Source organism: Aethalodelphis obliquidens, unplaced genomic scaffold (genome assembly GCF_003676395.1).
Source record: "Aethalodelphis obliquidens isolate GAN/ISIS:26980383/991018 unplaced genomic scaffold, ASM367639v1 scaffold44, whole genome shotgun sequence".
NCBI lineage: Eukaryota > Metazoa > Chordata > Mammalia > Artiodactyla > Delphinidae > Aethalodelphis > Aethalodelphis obliquidens.
This window is the reverse complement of record NW_020837988.1, coordinates 7559861-7572075: the sequence shown is the minus strand read 5'-3', so window position 1 is coordinate 7572075 and position 12215 is coordinate 7559861. Positions and strand designations below refer to the sequence as shown.

Below are 12215 nucleotides of genomic sequence, written 5' to 3'. Positions count from 1 at the left end.
GTATTATGCTAAGTGAAATTAGAGGAAGACAAATGCTGTATGATCTCACTTATATGTGGAATCTAAAAAACAAATGAACAAACAAAAAGACTGGTGGCTGCCAGAGGGGAGAGAAGTGGGAAGGGGTGGGTGAAATAGGGGAAGGGGATTAAGAAGTACAAACTTTCAGTTATACAGTAGAGTCGCAGGGATATATAATGCACAACATAGGGAATATAGTCAATAATACAGTAATACCTTTGTATGGTGACAGATGGTGACTAGACTTCCTGTGGCGATCATTTCATAATATATAGAAATATCGGATCTCTGTGTGGTACACCTGAAACTAATACGATATTTTAAGTCAGCTATACTTCAGTTTAAAAAAATACACACACACGCATATATATGTATGTATACACTGCTTCTCAAGGACTTGGTTTCTAACTGAGTTGGGATGAAGGAGCTATGATTCAAAGATGAGGCCAGATTATGTGCCTAGACTGCCTCTATTTGTTAAATTTGGGAGGGGTAAGTCTGGGTTTGCCAAGTTTGAGGCAATAGCAGGCTTTTCAATGAGATGTGTCTGATAGGTGGTTAGAAACCTATCAGAGATGCTGATTTGGGAGCCATGGTTGATACTGAAGAGCAGCTCTGAGGAGGAGAGCAAGGCAGAGCATAGGGAAAAGTTGAGAGGCCAAAGATTGCACGTCAGAGAATATCTGAGTCTGGTGCTCCTGGCCTTTGCTGTTCAGTTGGCCCCTTCTGTCTCTGGTTTAGATATTTGCTTCTGGTTCTGATGGATGCTGAGAGAGCCTGGAGCTATGCCATGCAGCTCAAACAGGAAGCCAACACTGAACCCCGAAAACGGTTCCACTTGTTATCTCGCCTACGCAAAGCTGTGAAGCATGCGGAGGAGTTGGAACGCTTGTGTGAGAGCAATCGTGTGGACGCCAAGACCAAGTTGGAGGCTCAGGTTAGTGTCTCAACATCAGCTTTGCTTTATTGTGGAGCTTAGAGACGTAAACAGAACAGAGTTTCTTACATTATATGTTTGTAGTCAGGAGAGGAAAAAACCTAATCTTGCTTTTAAAAGGTGAAGTTGGCTCTTGTTTTTGTTTTTGAGCTCTTGGTTTTTAACAATTAGCTCTGACTTTTAAGAAAGCCCATGCTTCTTTTGATACGTGCATGGAGAACTTGTATCTGGGAAATTCACAAAATAAGAACTTTTTTCTTAATGAATATTTGAAAAGAGATGAAAGATATTTCAACTTTTAATGCTTATGTTATAGCCCAGAAGTGGGTTGTTAAATAAAATGAAGGGAACAAATTTTCTTTATTTTGAAGTTCTTTCCTAGGAAGTAAAATGAATCATAAAATTACCTGTGTATCACATTTTATTAGTGAAATAAATTTTTTTCTTTTAGAATCAACCTGAATATCTCTGTATTCTTGATATCAAAGTTCGAAGCAAGTAGAGGCGGTTGGGCTGTCTGGTTGTCGGGTGTTGACGCAGTTTCTCTTTCCCATCACCTTACAGGCTTACACAGCTTACCTCTCAGGAATGCTGCGGTTTGAACATCAAGAATGGAAAGCTGCCATCGAGGCTTTTAACAAATGCAAGTGAGTCCTCTGGGCCAAAGGCTGCGACCGGTTCTGATGATAGTCACATTCAAGCTGCAGATCAGCTAGTGCTTGTTTCTGTGAAAGTTATTACAATTTCTTTCTTTTTTTCTTCTCTTTAGAAATGTTGATTCTTCTCTTTCAGCCTCAGAACATGCAAGTTCTGGTAGTTGGTCTGTGTTCCTTGTGAGTTTATTTTCTTAAAGTGAGGCTGCTGTGAGCCGTGATGTTTCTTTCCTCGCAGGACTATCTATGAGAAGCTGGCCAGCGCTTTCACAGAAGAGCAGGCTGTGCTGTACAACCAGCGTGTGGAGGAGATCTCGCCCAACATCCGCTACTGTGCATATAACATTGGTGAGCGGGCTGCATGGGGCATCGACAGGTGGCTTGGTGGTAGTTCATCTCAGAGAGCCTAGAGAATTTCTTTAACTTTCTTCCCTTTCCCTTGCTTCCATATTTGGTGTGGGTTTTGGTTGATGAAAAAAGTAGAATTGTCGGAGTTAGCCCTGCTCGAAATCCGGAAGGGAATTCCATTGCTTCGGTTTTGGCCCTGCCATCTTCTTTACTCACCAAGAGCTTTATGAAAGGACTTGGGAGGCCTTGAAACGTGCTTATGGAGGGAGAAGAGCTTGGAGTTGAATCTAGTGGTTCTTGAGGGAACACCCAACTCCCTCGAGGATTTTCCACTCAATATCTCTCTTTTTCTCAGGGGACCAGTCAGCTATCAATGAACTCATGCAGATGAGATTGAGGTCTGGGGGCACTGAGGGTCTCCTGGCTGAAAAATTGGAGGTAATCTAGTATGCACATTTTTGTGAAAAGTCTTTGGTTTGAAAAAAGTCCAGTAAAAGAAGTAACCCATAATCCCATCATCCGAGGATAATTGCTGTCAATATATGCATATTTATATCTATTTTTAGCAAAAACTATTTTCACTTAATATTTTAAAGTGTTCAACTTTCTTAATTTGGTACTCATAGAAAAAGTAGGAAATATAAAAGACTGGGAAAGATTGGGGGGAAAAAATAGAATCATTTAGGGGCTTCCCTTGTGGTGCAGTGGTTGAGAATCCTTCTGCCAGTGCAGGGGACGTGGGTTCGAGCCCTGGTCTGGGAAGCTCCCACATGCTGCGGAGCAACTAAGCCTGTGTGCCATAACTGCCGAGCCTGTGCTCTGGAGCCCGCATGCCGCAGCTGCTGAGGCCCACACGCCTAGAGCCCGTGCTCCGCAACAAGAGAAGTCATTGCAATGAGAAGCCTGTGCACCACAATGAACAGTAGCCCCTGTTCACCACCACAGCAACAAAGACCCAACACAGCCAAAAATAAAAAATAAAATTAATTAATTAAAAAAAAAAGAATCATGTGGGTTACCACCCAGAGGTGGTATGATATGATGAATATCTTGCAAACTTTTTTTAAATATTTATTTATTTATTTATGGCTGCTTTGGGTCTTCACTACTGCATGCGGGCTTTCTCTAGTTGCGGCGAGCAGAGGCTACTCTTCACTAGTGCGCAGGCTTCTCACTGCGTGGCTTCTCTGGTTGCGGAGCACGGGCTCTAGTCGTGCTGCCTTCAGTAGTTGTGGCTCGTGGGCTCTAGAGCGCCGGCTCAGTAGTTGTGGGGCACGGGCTTAGTTGCTCCACAGCATGTGGGATCTTCCCGGACTAGGGCTCGAACCCATGTCCCCTGCATTGGCAGGCAAATTCTTAACCACTGCTCCACCAGGGAAGTCCTGCAAACTTGTATATGTAGAGAAAAAGGCATATGTTTTAAAAATAGAATCTCAGTATACACTGTTTAGTAACGTGCTTCTTAAATTTAATGTCACATGCATTTTTCCACTTCAGTAAATACATTTCCATGCATCTTTTGATGACCGCATGGTATTCCATTGTGGTACATGTTTTATTTGACCACTCATTACTGTTGATTGTTTAAAAGTGGTAACTGGTATTACCATGAATATCTGTGTCCCCAGTTTTTGTATACATTCTTAGTTATTTCCTTAGGATAAATTTGTAAAAGTGGAATTGAATGTTTTGGAAGCTTTTGATACATATTGACAAATACTTTTAGTAAGTTTCTACTAATTTACATTTCTGCTTGCGATGCTTTTCTCCTTACACTCTTGCCAAAACTTAGTGTTGCTCGTTAGCCTTCTGTCGTGTCCTTTTAATATTGGAGTTTCTGTAAGCTAAGAAATATGCCAGGGAGGAATTTAAATAGAAATTTGTATATACTCTATAAACTGTGATATGTTAGTTTTAGAAAGAGACAAATGATAGTTTCTGCTGATTTTCACCTTGATCACTCATATCCACAGTTAAAGCTTTAACTTTTTAAAACTACCTTCCAGGCCTTGATCACTCAGACTCGAGCCAAGCAGGCAGCCACCATGAGTGAAGTGGAATGGAGAGGCAGAACGGTCCCGGTGAAGATCGACAAAGTGAGGATCTTTTTACTGGGATTGGCCGACAATGAGTCAGCCATCGCCCAGGTAAGGAGCAAGGACCTATTCTGTTCTCTTCTGTGTGTGTCTGGAGCTTGTCCTTGTGTGTTTAACATGTAGTGTTTTGTTGCTGCTTGGGATTTGGTAACAGTCTCAAGATGTACCCTCTTGAATAAAATTATTTTGAAAGCTGAGTTTATCAAGGAGTTCTTAGTTTGGAGGGCAAAGAAATTGACAGTGACAGCCTTCAGTAAAAATGGGAGCAACAAGGGTCTGCTTAAAGTCAGGGGTTACATTCAGCCCAGCAGGTGGTGCAGCAGCATGACTGTTATGTCCCTTGTGTCTGTCTGACCTCTTGTCCTAGCCTTCTAGCCCTAAAGGGCCACGTCTTGTTCCTGGGCCTTTTAAAGACAGCTAAACCAGAACATCTTGTTTTATGTGTGGTATATATGCAGTATTCATGCAAAGCCATACTACCTGATGCTCCTGCTGAGATAATTCTTACCTGTTTGTGGGTGTGCACAACCAAGTGAGTTCCAAAAGATGAGAGATCCTGGTGATCTTGGTTTGTATGAAGTAGGCAGTGATTGAGGCATTTTTTTAGAGCTCCTTCTCCATATTAGGTGAAGAACGTCTGAGAAAAAACCAGGCTGCTCCCTGTGTCTCCAGCCTCAGCAGGGACCAGTGGCATTTCGTGAGACTTCACAGCAAGCTACTGCACCCGGAGTGATATTTGTATGAGGTGCTTTCTTAGTTGTGCTGATGAGTTGTCTTAAGCATCCAAACCTTTCAGTGACTTGTTCCAAAATGGCTCCTTTGGGTTGGGGACAGCTTTCAACAACTGAAGGATTTCTTTGTGCCTTTTGTCTGTATTACATATTGCCTCTTATTTACCCTTTATTTCCTTGAAAGACAGAAGACTAGAACAATACCAGAAAGTTGAGTTTTCATTAATCTAAAAGACTAAACTTTTTCTGAGAACATTTCATTGGCATTTAGGGTATAGAGGTCTCTCTTCTGGACTAGGGCTGATAGCAACCATTTAGATTATGCAACTGGGTTAACTCTTGTTTTAAAGCGGTACATGCTGGAAGAAAAGAACTGCTACAGTTCTGTGCCAGGCATCAGGCAGTGACAGTGGGGCAGAAATTCTGGATAGAATAGGGGGCAAGGGAGGTCAGTAGGGGCAAATAAAATAGGGACTTCTTAGGAATGGGGCCACAGACATACATCAGACAAAGGACAAGAAAAGATAACATTTATTAAGTAACTTTAAAAAGTTGTTCATGCTTAACATTTATAAAATATAAATTTTTAAAAATTTTTCTTTATTTATTTTGGCTGTGCCGTGTCTTAGTTGTGGCATGAAGGATCTTTAGTTGCATCATGTGGACTTCTTAGTTGCGGCATGTGGGATCTAGTTCCCCAACCAGGGATCGAACCCAGGCCCCCTGCATTGGGAGAGTGGAGTCTTACCCACTGGACCACCATGGGAGTCCCAAAATATAGATGTTTTTAAGAAATCAACCTTTAAGAAAACAACCTGTGATGAGGTGACTGACCATGACTTTCTCTAGTTGCAGCGAGCAGGGTCTACTCTTTGTTGCAGTGCGCCGGCTTCTCATTGCGGTGGCTTCTCTTGCAGAGCATGGGCCCTAGAGTGTGTGGGCTTCAGTAGTTGTGTCATGCAGGCTCTAGAGTGCAGGCTCAGTAGTTGTGGTACATGGGCTTAGCTGCTCCGTGGCATGTGGGATCTTCCTGGATCAGGGATCGAACCCGTGTCGCCTGCATTAGCAGGCGGTTTCTTGACCACTGCACCACCAGCGAAGTTCTGTATGAGTTTTTAATTGTTATCCCGCAAGATACAGTGGTGTGTTTGAGGAGTGTATGAAATCAAAGGGTTGGAAAGAACCATATAGGGATAGTTTCAAATCTTTAAAGGCTGAAGCGGGAAGAATATTTGAAGCCTGTTAACGTAGTGAATTACATTGATTAATTTTCAGTGTTTAAGCCAACCTTGAGTATCTGGGATAACCCACTTGGTTGTAATATGTTGTACTTTTTATTTATACATTGCTGGATTTGGTTTGTTAATACTTTAAGAATTTTGCATCTGTTTTCCTGAGAAAGAGTGGCCTATGATTTTCTTGTTTTGTATGTAATGTCTTTTTTAGGGTTGGTGTCAGGGTTATACATACCTAATAAAACAAATTTGGAGATGTTCCCTTCTTCTCATTTTATGAAAGAGTATGTAACACTGGTATTTTTTTTCCTTAAATGTTTGTTATAATTCACCAGTGATACCATTGGTCCTGGAGTTTTCTTTGTGGGAAGGTTTTTAAAATTTGGTTTTGCTTGTTTTAAACAAATATTATTCCTTTACAAGTTGTAGGGCTATTCGGATTTCCTGTTTCATCTTGTGTCTTGTGTCAGTTTGGATTTTGTTTTTTTAAAGGAATTTATTAATTTAATGTAAATTGTTGATTTTACTGGCATAGAGTTTACAATATTCCGTTATCATTTTAATGTTTGTAGAATCTTTTAAGTGCCTGGTTAATGTGCTTGTTGTGGTGAATACAGTTATCTGTGGTTTTTAAGCATCTTACCGTACATTAGGATCACTTGAGTATCAGAGACCTTTAAATAATTTGGTAGGTCAAACAAAATGTGTATTAATCCCAGGAATCCCATTAAGGTTTTAACATTAAAACAGGGTGCGGGGGGATGGATTGGGAGATTGGGATTGACGTATATACACTATTGATACTATGTATAAAATAGGTAACTAGTGAGAACCTACTGTATAGCACAGGGAACTCTATTCAATGCTCTGTGGTGACCTAAATGGGAAGGAAATCCAAAAAAGAGGGGATATATGTATATGTATAGCTGTTTCACTTTGCTGTACAGTAGAAACTAACACAACATTATAAAGCAACTATACTCCAATAAAAATTTTAAAAAAAACATTAGAAACAGTTACGTGCCTAATGTGCTATATCAGACATATACCACCACGTCAAGCCAGTAAATAAAGTAATTTAAGTGCAGTGTCAAAGTTTAGTTGAATCCTGAGATGTCAGGGCTAGCACTGTGGCCGATTAAATGTGTATTGAATTGAATGAACCGTGGGTTATTAAATGTGGGAAATGCCCTTTGGCCATTTGAGGCTAATCTCCAGAAGAACTACTTGCTCCTTGGTGCCACTGTCAGATGATTTGCCTGTTCTCCTTATTGTATCGAGTTGTTCTCTGCCCTGGAAACCAAGCACTCTAACTGAGAGAGACAGGGCTTTTCACTGCAGTGTTTTCTAACCTGGTTGATGTTGGTGTTTGCCACCCTCTGGGAGCTGGAGTTCAGGAATTTGGTAGCCCCAGCTTCTTGCTTGCTTGTAGAGGTTTTTATGACGTTTAAATACTAAAACTGCAGTTTACTGAAAAGCGTGCAAGGAAGAAATAATTCAGGGAGATAATATTAAACTGCAAAAACTGGAGCTGAGGCTTAATGAGCTGCTGAACTCCCGCTGCAGAATCCTTCCTTCCTTTAGCCAAGCTTTAGGGCCTCATGTCTTTAGTATTGTCTTACTTTATAATTTATTTCTGTTCTGCTTTGTTAGTCCTTGGTCCTGCCTGAATTGTCACTGGTGGTGATTTGAGGGTGTAAGGCAGCTCTTGGGTGGGGTGGGGGGTGGGCAGCTTTAAAGTCTCTGCAGGTTTCATGATTCTTATCCACAGGCTATGGCTCATGTTTTAATGTTTGACTGGAAGGGAGATCATTTCCCCTTTTCTCTAAAAAAAAAAAAAAAATCTATTTTTAAGTGAGGTTTGTATCCTCTGCTACTCAAGTCCCATGTGTTTTTCACTAGACCTCACTGGGCCGAGCGAGGCTTGGTTCCCATCCCCTTGGTTCTCCTGCGAGTCTGGTGGAGAATGTGGTCAGACTCGCCTTGTTGTCTCTTAGTCACACCACCACCATGCGGCAATATTTGTGGACAAGCGAAAACCATCTGGGAGCTCTGTTTTAAAGAGCTGGGGGTCTCTACCTCAGGACACAAGCAGCTGGTTTTAGTCAGCGTTGAGACGTGATTTGAGGCTGTGGAAAAGCACATCCGAGAGTATTTGAAGTTTTATAAAAATTGATCTCGAGTTTGTTTATTAGGACTGAGTAACATTACTTCTGGGCTTCAGGTTTCTCTGTGTCATAGGCACAGCTGGGAAAGGTCCAGGCAGACCACAGATTCTCATGCAGGGGGTTTGCCCCTGTGTTTAGGAGCACATTCTTGTTGGTTCAGTGGCAAACTTGAGACATATGCATGTGGACTCTGAGGGACCCTCCCTCTGCATAGGCATAGAGAGGTGTTTCTTGTTCCACTGCCCCTTCAGGATTATCTTAGCCTCCAAGATAGGTTTATGGAATAAGCAGGTAAGTAGCAAGATACGTTTCAGGCTTCCTGTTTGGAGACATTCTGTCCAGCCCGGGAGAACCGGGAGAAGTTCTGCTCCGGAGATTAGTGGTCTCCACGTCACTGTGCAGTGCAGCTGCCATTAGGAAAACACAATTGACTGAAGTGCTCCCCTTCAGATAGGCTTTTTCCTTCATTGCGGTTTAAGACTTTTGTAAGATTCCCAATGGATCTTAGAATTTTCTGGAAGCAGAGGGAAAATTTGCTTATGTTCAGTACCTTGATGCAGAGGTTTCCTTACTCAAAGGAAACGAAGGTAATACATGGCATTAAAGAGGTTTAGCATTTTAGACATCATTTTAATTTTTTTATTTGAGCCATTCCCTCCCTGTAGGAAAGGAGACAGATCCTATGTAGCCGGTAAAACCACATTTACTCTTTTCTTACTTATACACCCATTGCCCTGACTGCTGAACCCCCCCATCTTAAAAGGGTGTCGGTGGCCTGTTTGCTGGATTGCATGGTATCAAACTGATGCTGGAGTTTATCCGGGCTGCTCACGACGTGGCTCTGGTATGTGTGTGGTTAGTGCCAGGTCTGTTCGCATATCTTATTCTGCGGCTGCTCCGTTACACAGGATCTGTACTTTGAAAAATTTGGCCAGTTTGATTAAATGATTGTAAAGAATCTTGCTAACTTGAGATGCTTAATTAACAGTGTTTCGTGTGAGTGTGTTTCTCCAGAGCTGGGCTGTACTGTCCAGTACAGTAGCCACTTGAACACACACAGCTGTTTAAATTAATTAAAATGTCAGATTGCTCAGCAGCCGCGTGTAGCTAACGATGACTACAACGGACAGTGCAGATACATCATTATCACAGAAAGTTCTAGTGGACAGCACTACTCTAGGCTTCAGTGAGTTAATGGTGGCTGTGTTTGCCTTTATAAGTTTATAGAATAGCTGTGCCCCTGATTTGTTCCTAAGTTACTGAACAACAGGAAAGTCAAGTAACTTATAAATAGAAAAGTATGTTCAATTTATATTGGGTAATTTACGAGGAAGTTTTTTCCCACACTGGAAACTAGGAAAAACATAAGCGTTCTTAAGAGAAGAAAAGGTTTTTCTTTAAGCCACTCCTAGCCATCTCTTAAAGGAGTGGATTTTCTTTGGGGCTTTCTTGGAGGTCACTTGAGTGTCAAGAGATCAGATTGGATGATAGTTTCTGTGGAAAGTCAAACATAATCATGAGAATGTTGATGTTCTAATGTCTGGGTGGGTCTGCAAGTAACACAAGTTCGTCTCCTTTTTGCTTTTTGTTCATTCCCACCTGCTCAGTCAGATTCTTTAGAATGGTAATGTGGTTTGGCAGGTATTCAGTTAATGAATCACTTTTTGCCTTATCCCAGCCGGCTGGCAGAGGGGTGACACCCTATGCTTTGTCAACCTCATCTGCCCTAAAAATGTTCTCAGCATAGCTGTATGGAATATCTGAGGGCAGAATTTCCGGGAGGAGGAGAACCTCATATGGCATTTAGGAGAAATATGTTTTTGATTGGGTATTGATTAGTAATGTTACTCACCTGCTTGGACTTAAAAGAAATCCAGTATGTGCAAGTCCGTTGGGTTACATTTGTAAGGAAAAGAAGCTTCTGCTGTGCTGAGCCTCAGTATGAGGTGGCAGTGCCCCAAATCTAGTCCATAAGGCCCCTCTAGGGAAGCCAGGTGCAGGTCGGGAGCAGGGGTAGAAGAGTTGGAGGAGAATAGTAGAAAGTTCTATGATAGAGGAAACATTAAAGCATCTGTTGCCTGACAGTTTAGATCAGTTATACAGATACTTTTTCAGTATGTTCACTTTATATTTATATATATGTATATATTTCTCATTTCCATACAAATAAAGACTAAAACCATAAGAAAAATCATATACGATAGAGAATATTAACAGTTGAAATGATCTCCGATTCGGGCCATTTTTTGGTTGATGTGTGTATTTGTGTTTAATGGGAGGAATCAAAGCGATGTTATGCCTTCCTCCCGTCAGAGTGCTATGTCTTACTCAAAAGAAAATCTTTTTACTGCCTTCTGCCTTTGTTTAGGCTGAAAGTGAAGAGACCAAGGAGCGTCTGTTTGAATCCATGCTCAGTGAGTGTCGGGACGCCATCCAGGCCGTTCGGGAAGAGCTCAAGCCAGATCAGGTAGGACTCTCAGCTGAGCCACGGGCTCTTGTTCTGGGCTGAGGTCCTCTTCAGTCTGTGTGTCGCATTCTCAGTGCATTGACTCTTAGCCACTGTTGTATTTAGGTGTGGTGATTGGCTAATGAACAACCGAAGCCTCTTCTGGGCTCCATCAGGTTGAGAATTTCTTTTGTCTATCCTGTTTCTCCTAATGGTTTCACGTATTACCTGTTAAAGCTTTGATCTCAAATTCATATCTCCAGGTGGATTTCTCCAGTGCTCCCTTTCTCTAATAATATCACTGTGATTCATTCAGCCATCTAGGCTGAAAACCTCAGAACCATTTCTGTCTCTTTATTCCCTGTCACCAAAAACCCTGTTTATTCTCCCTTTGTAATTTCTCTCACTTCTTGTCCATTCCACCTGTTTCTAATAAGCCCTTTATATTGTGCCTGGACTACCACAAAAGTCTCCTGATTGCTTTTCCTATCTTGGTTTCAGTTTGGTTTTCCAGACCTTTTTGCCAGAAGAACAGACTGAATCTCTCTAGATCCTATTTCACTGCCTACTTGTGAAAAAAGCCCAGTGATTCTCTGAGGTCTAGAGCGGTGGTCGCTAAACTTCTATGATCATGCACCCCATAAGTAAAATTGAGCATTTATCTCTGATAACATTTATTTATAAATTATATACCTTATTATTCAACTAATTTGTGATTTAGAAAATGTATTAAAATAAAGTTTTTAGAATTGAGATAGATATAAATAGAAGTTCTAGTTTTCTTCTTATACCCGTACCCTGAGGGCTGTGTGCACCCTTCTTAAATACCACAGTGTCTAGCAAATACAGTTCAAACTCCTTGAGCTGGTATGTGAGCCTCCGCTGGGTGTTTCTAGCCTGTTTCCAGTGCTGTACTTGGCTGCTTCCCTCTGAGTCTTCTGCCTTAGGCTCTTGTACTCACTGTCTTATGCCTGTCCCACTGCAGTGCATTCCTTACACTGTTGTCCTTTCCCCCCCCCTCACACTTGGCTTCTTCCACTCCCTTTTCACCTGTCCAAACGCTGGCTGTCTTTCAAGGTGTGGCTCATAGCTCACTGTCTCTGAGAAGCCTGCCTACACCATCCTCGCCCACATTTCTCCATTTTCCGAATATCTGATACTTGCAGCTATAATTTTTGTTTGATAGTTAATCAAGCATTGCCTTTTTAAAATTAATTAATTAATTTAATTTTGGCCACATTGGGTCTTCGTTGCTGCACACGGGCTTTCTCTAGTTGCGGCGATCGGGGGCTACTCTTTGTTGCGGTGCGCGAGCTTCTCATTGCAGTGGCTTCTCTTGTTGCGGAGCACGGGCTCTAGGCATGTGGGCTTCAGTAGTTGTGGCACATGGGCTCAGAAGTTGTGGCACATGAGCTCAGAAGTTGTGGCTCGTGGGCTCTAGAGCACGGGCTCAGAAGTTGTGGTGCATGGGCTTAGTTGCTCCACGGCATGTGCAATCTTCCCAGACCAGGACTCAAACCTGTGTCCCCTGCATTGGCAGGTGGATTCTTAACCACTACGCCACCAGGGAAGTCCCAGTC

At 42.0% G+C, this 12215-nt stretch overlaps 1 protein-coding gene across 3 annotated transcripts in view; it reads left to right on the top strand.

Moving 5' to 3' along the window:
* SRP68 (signal recognition particle 68) overlaps window positions 1-12215 on the top strand; it is a 30028-nt gene that overhangs the window by 6522 nt on the left and 11291 nt on the right. For 2 of the 3 annotated variants that reach the window (XM_027080747.1, XM_027080748.1), the window contains exons 4-9: window positions 763-958; window positions 1523-1605; window positions 1850-1959; window positions 2315-2397; window positions 3966-4106; window positions 10558-10656. In XM_027080747.1, coding sequence (XP_026936548.1) covers window positions 763-958; window positions 1523-1605; window positions 1850-1959; window positions 2315-2397; window positions 3966-4106; window positions 10558-10656 — 712 coding nt within the window. The remainder of the gene's footprint in view (window positions 1-762; window positions 959-1522; window positions 1606-1849; window positions 1960-2314; window positions 2398-3965; window positions 4107-10557; window positions 10657-12215) is intronic. The other variant, XM_027080749.1, reaches the window with a different exon arrangement.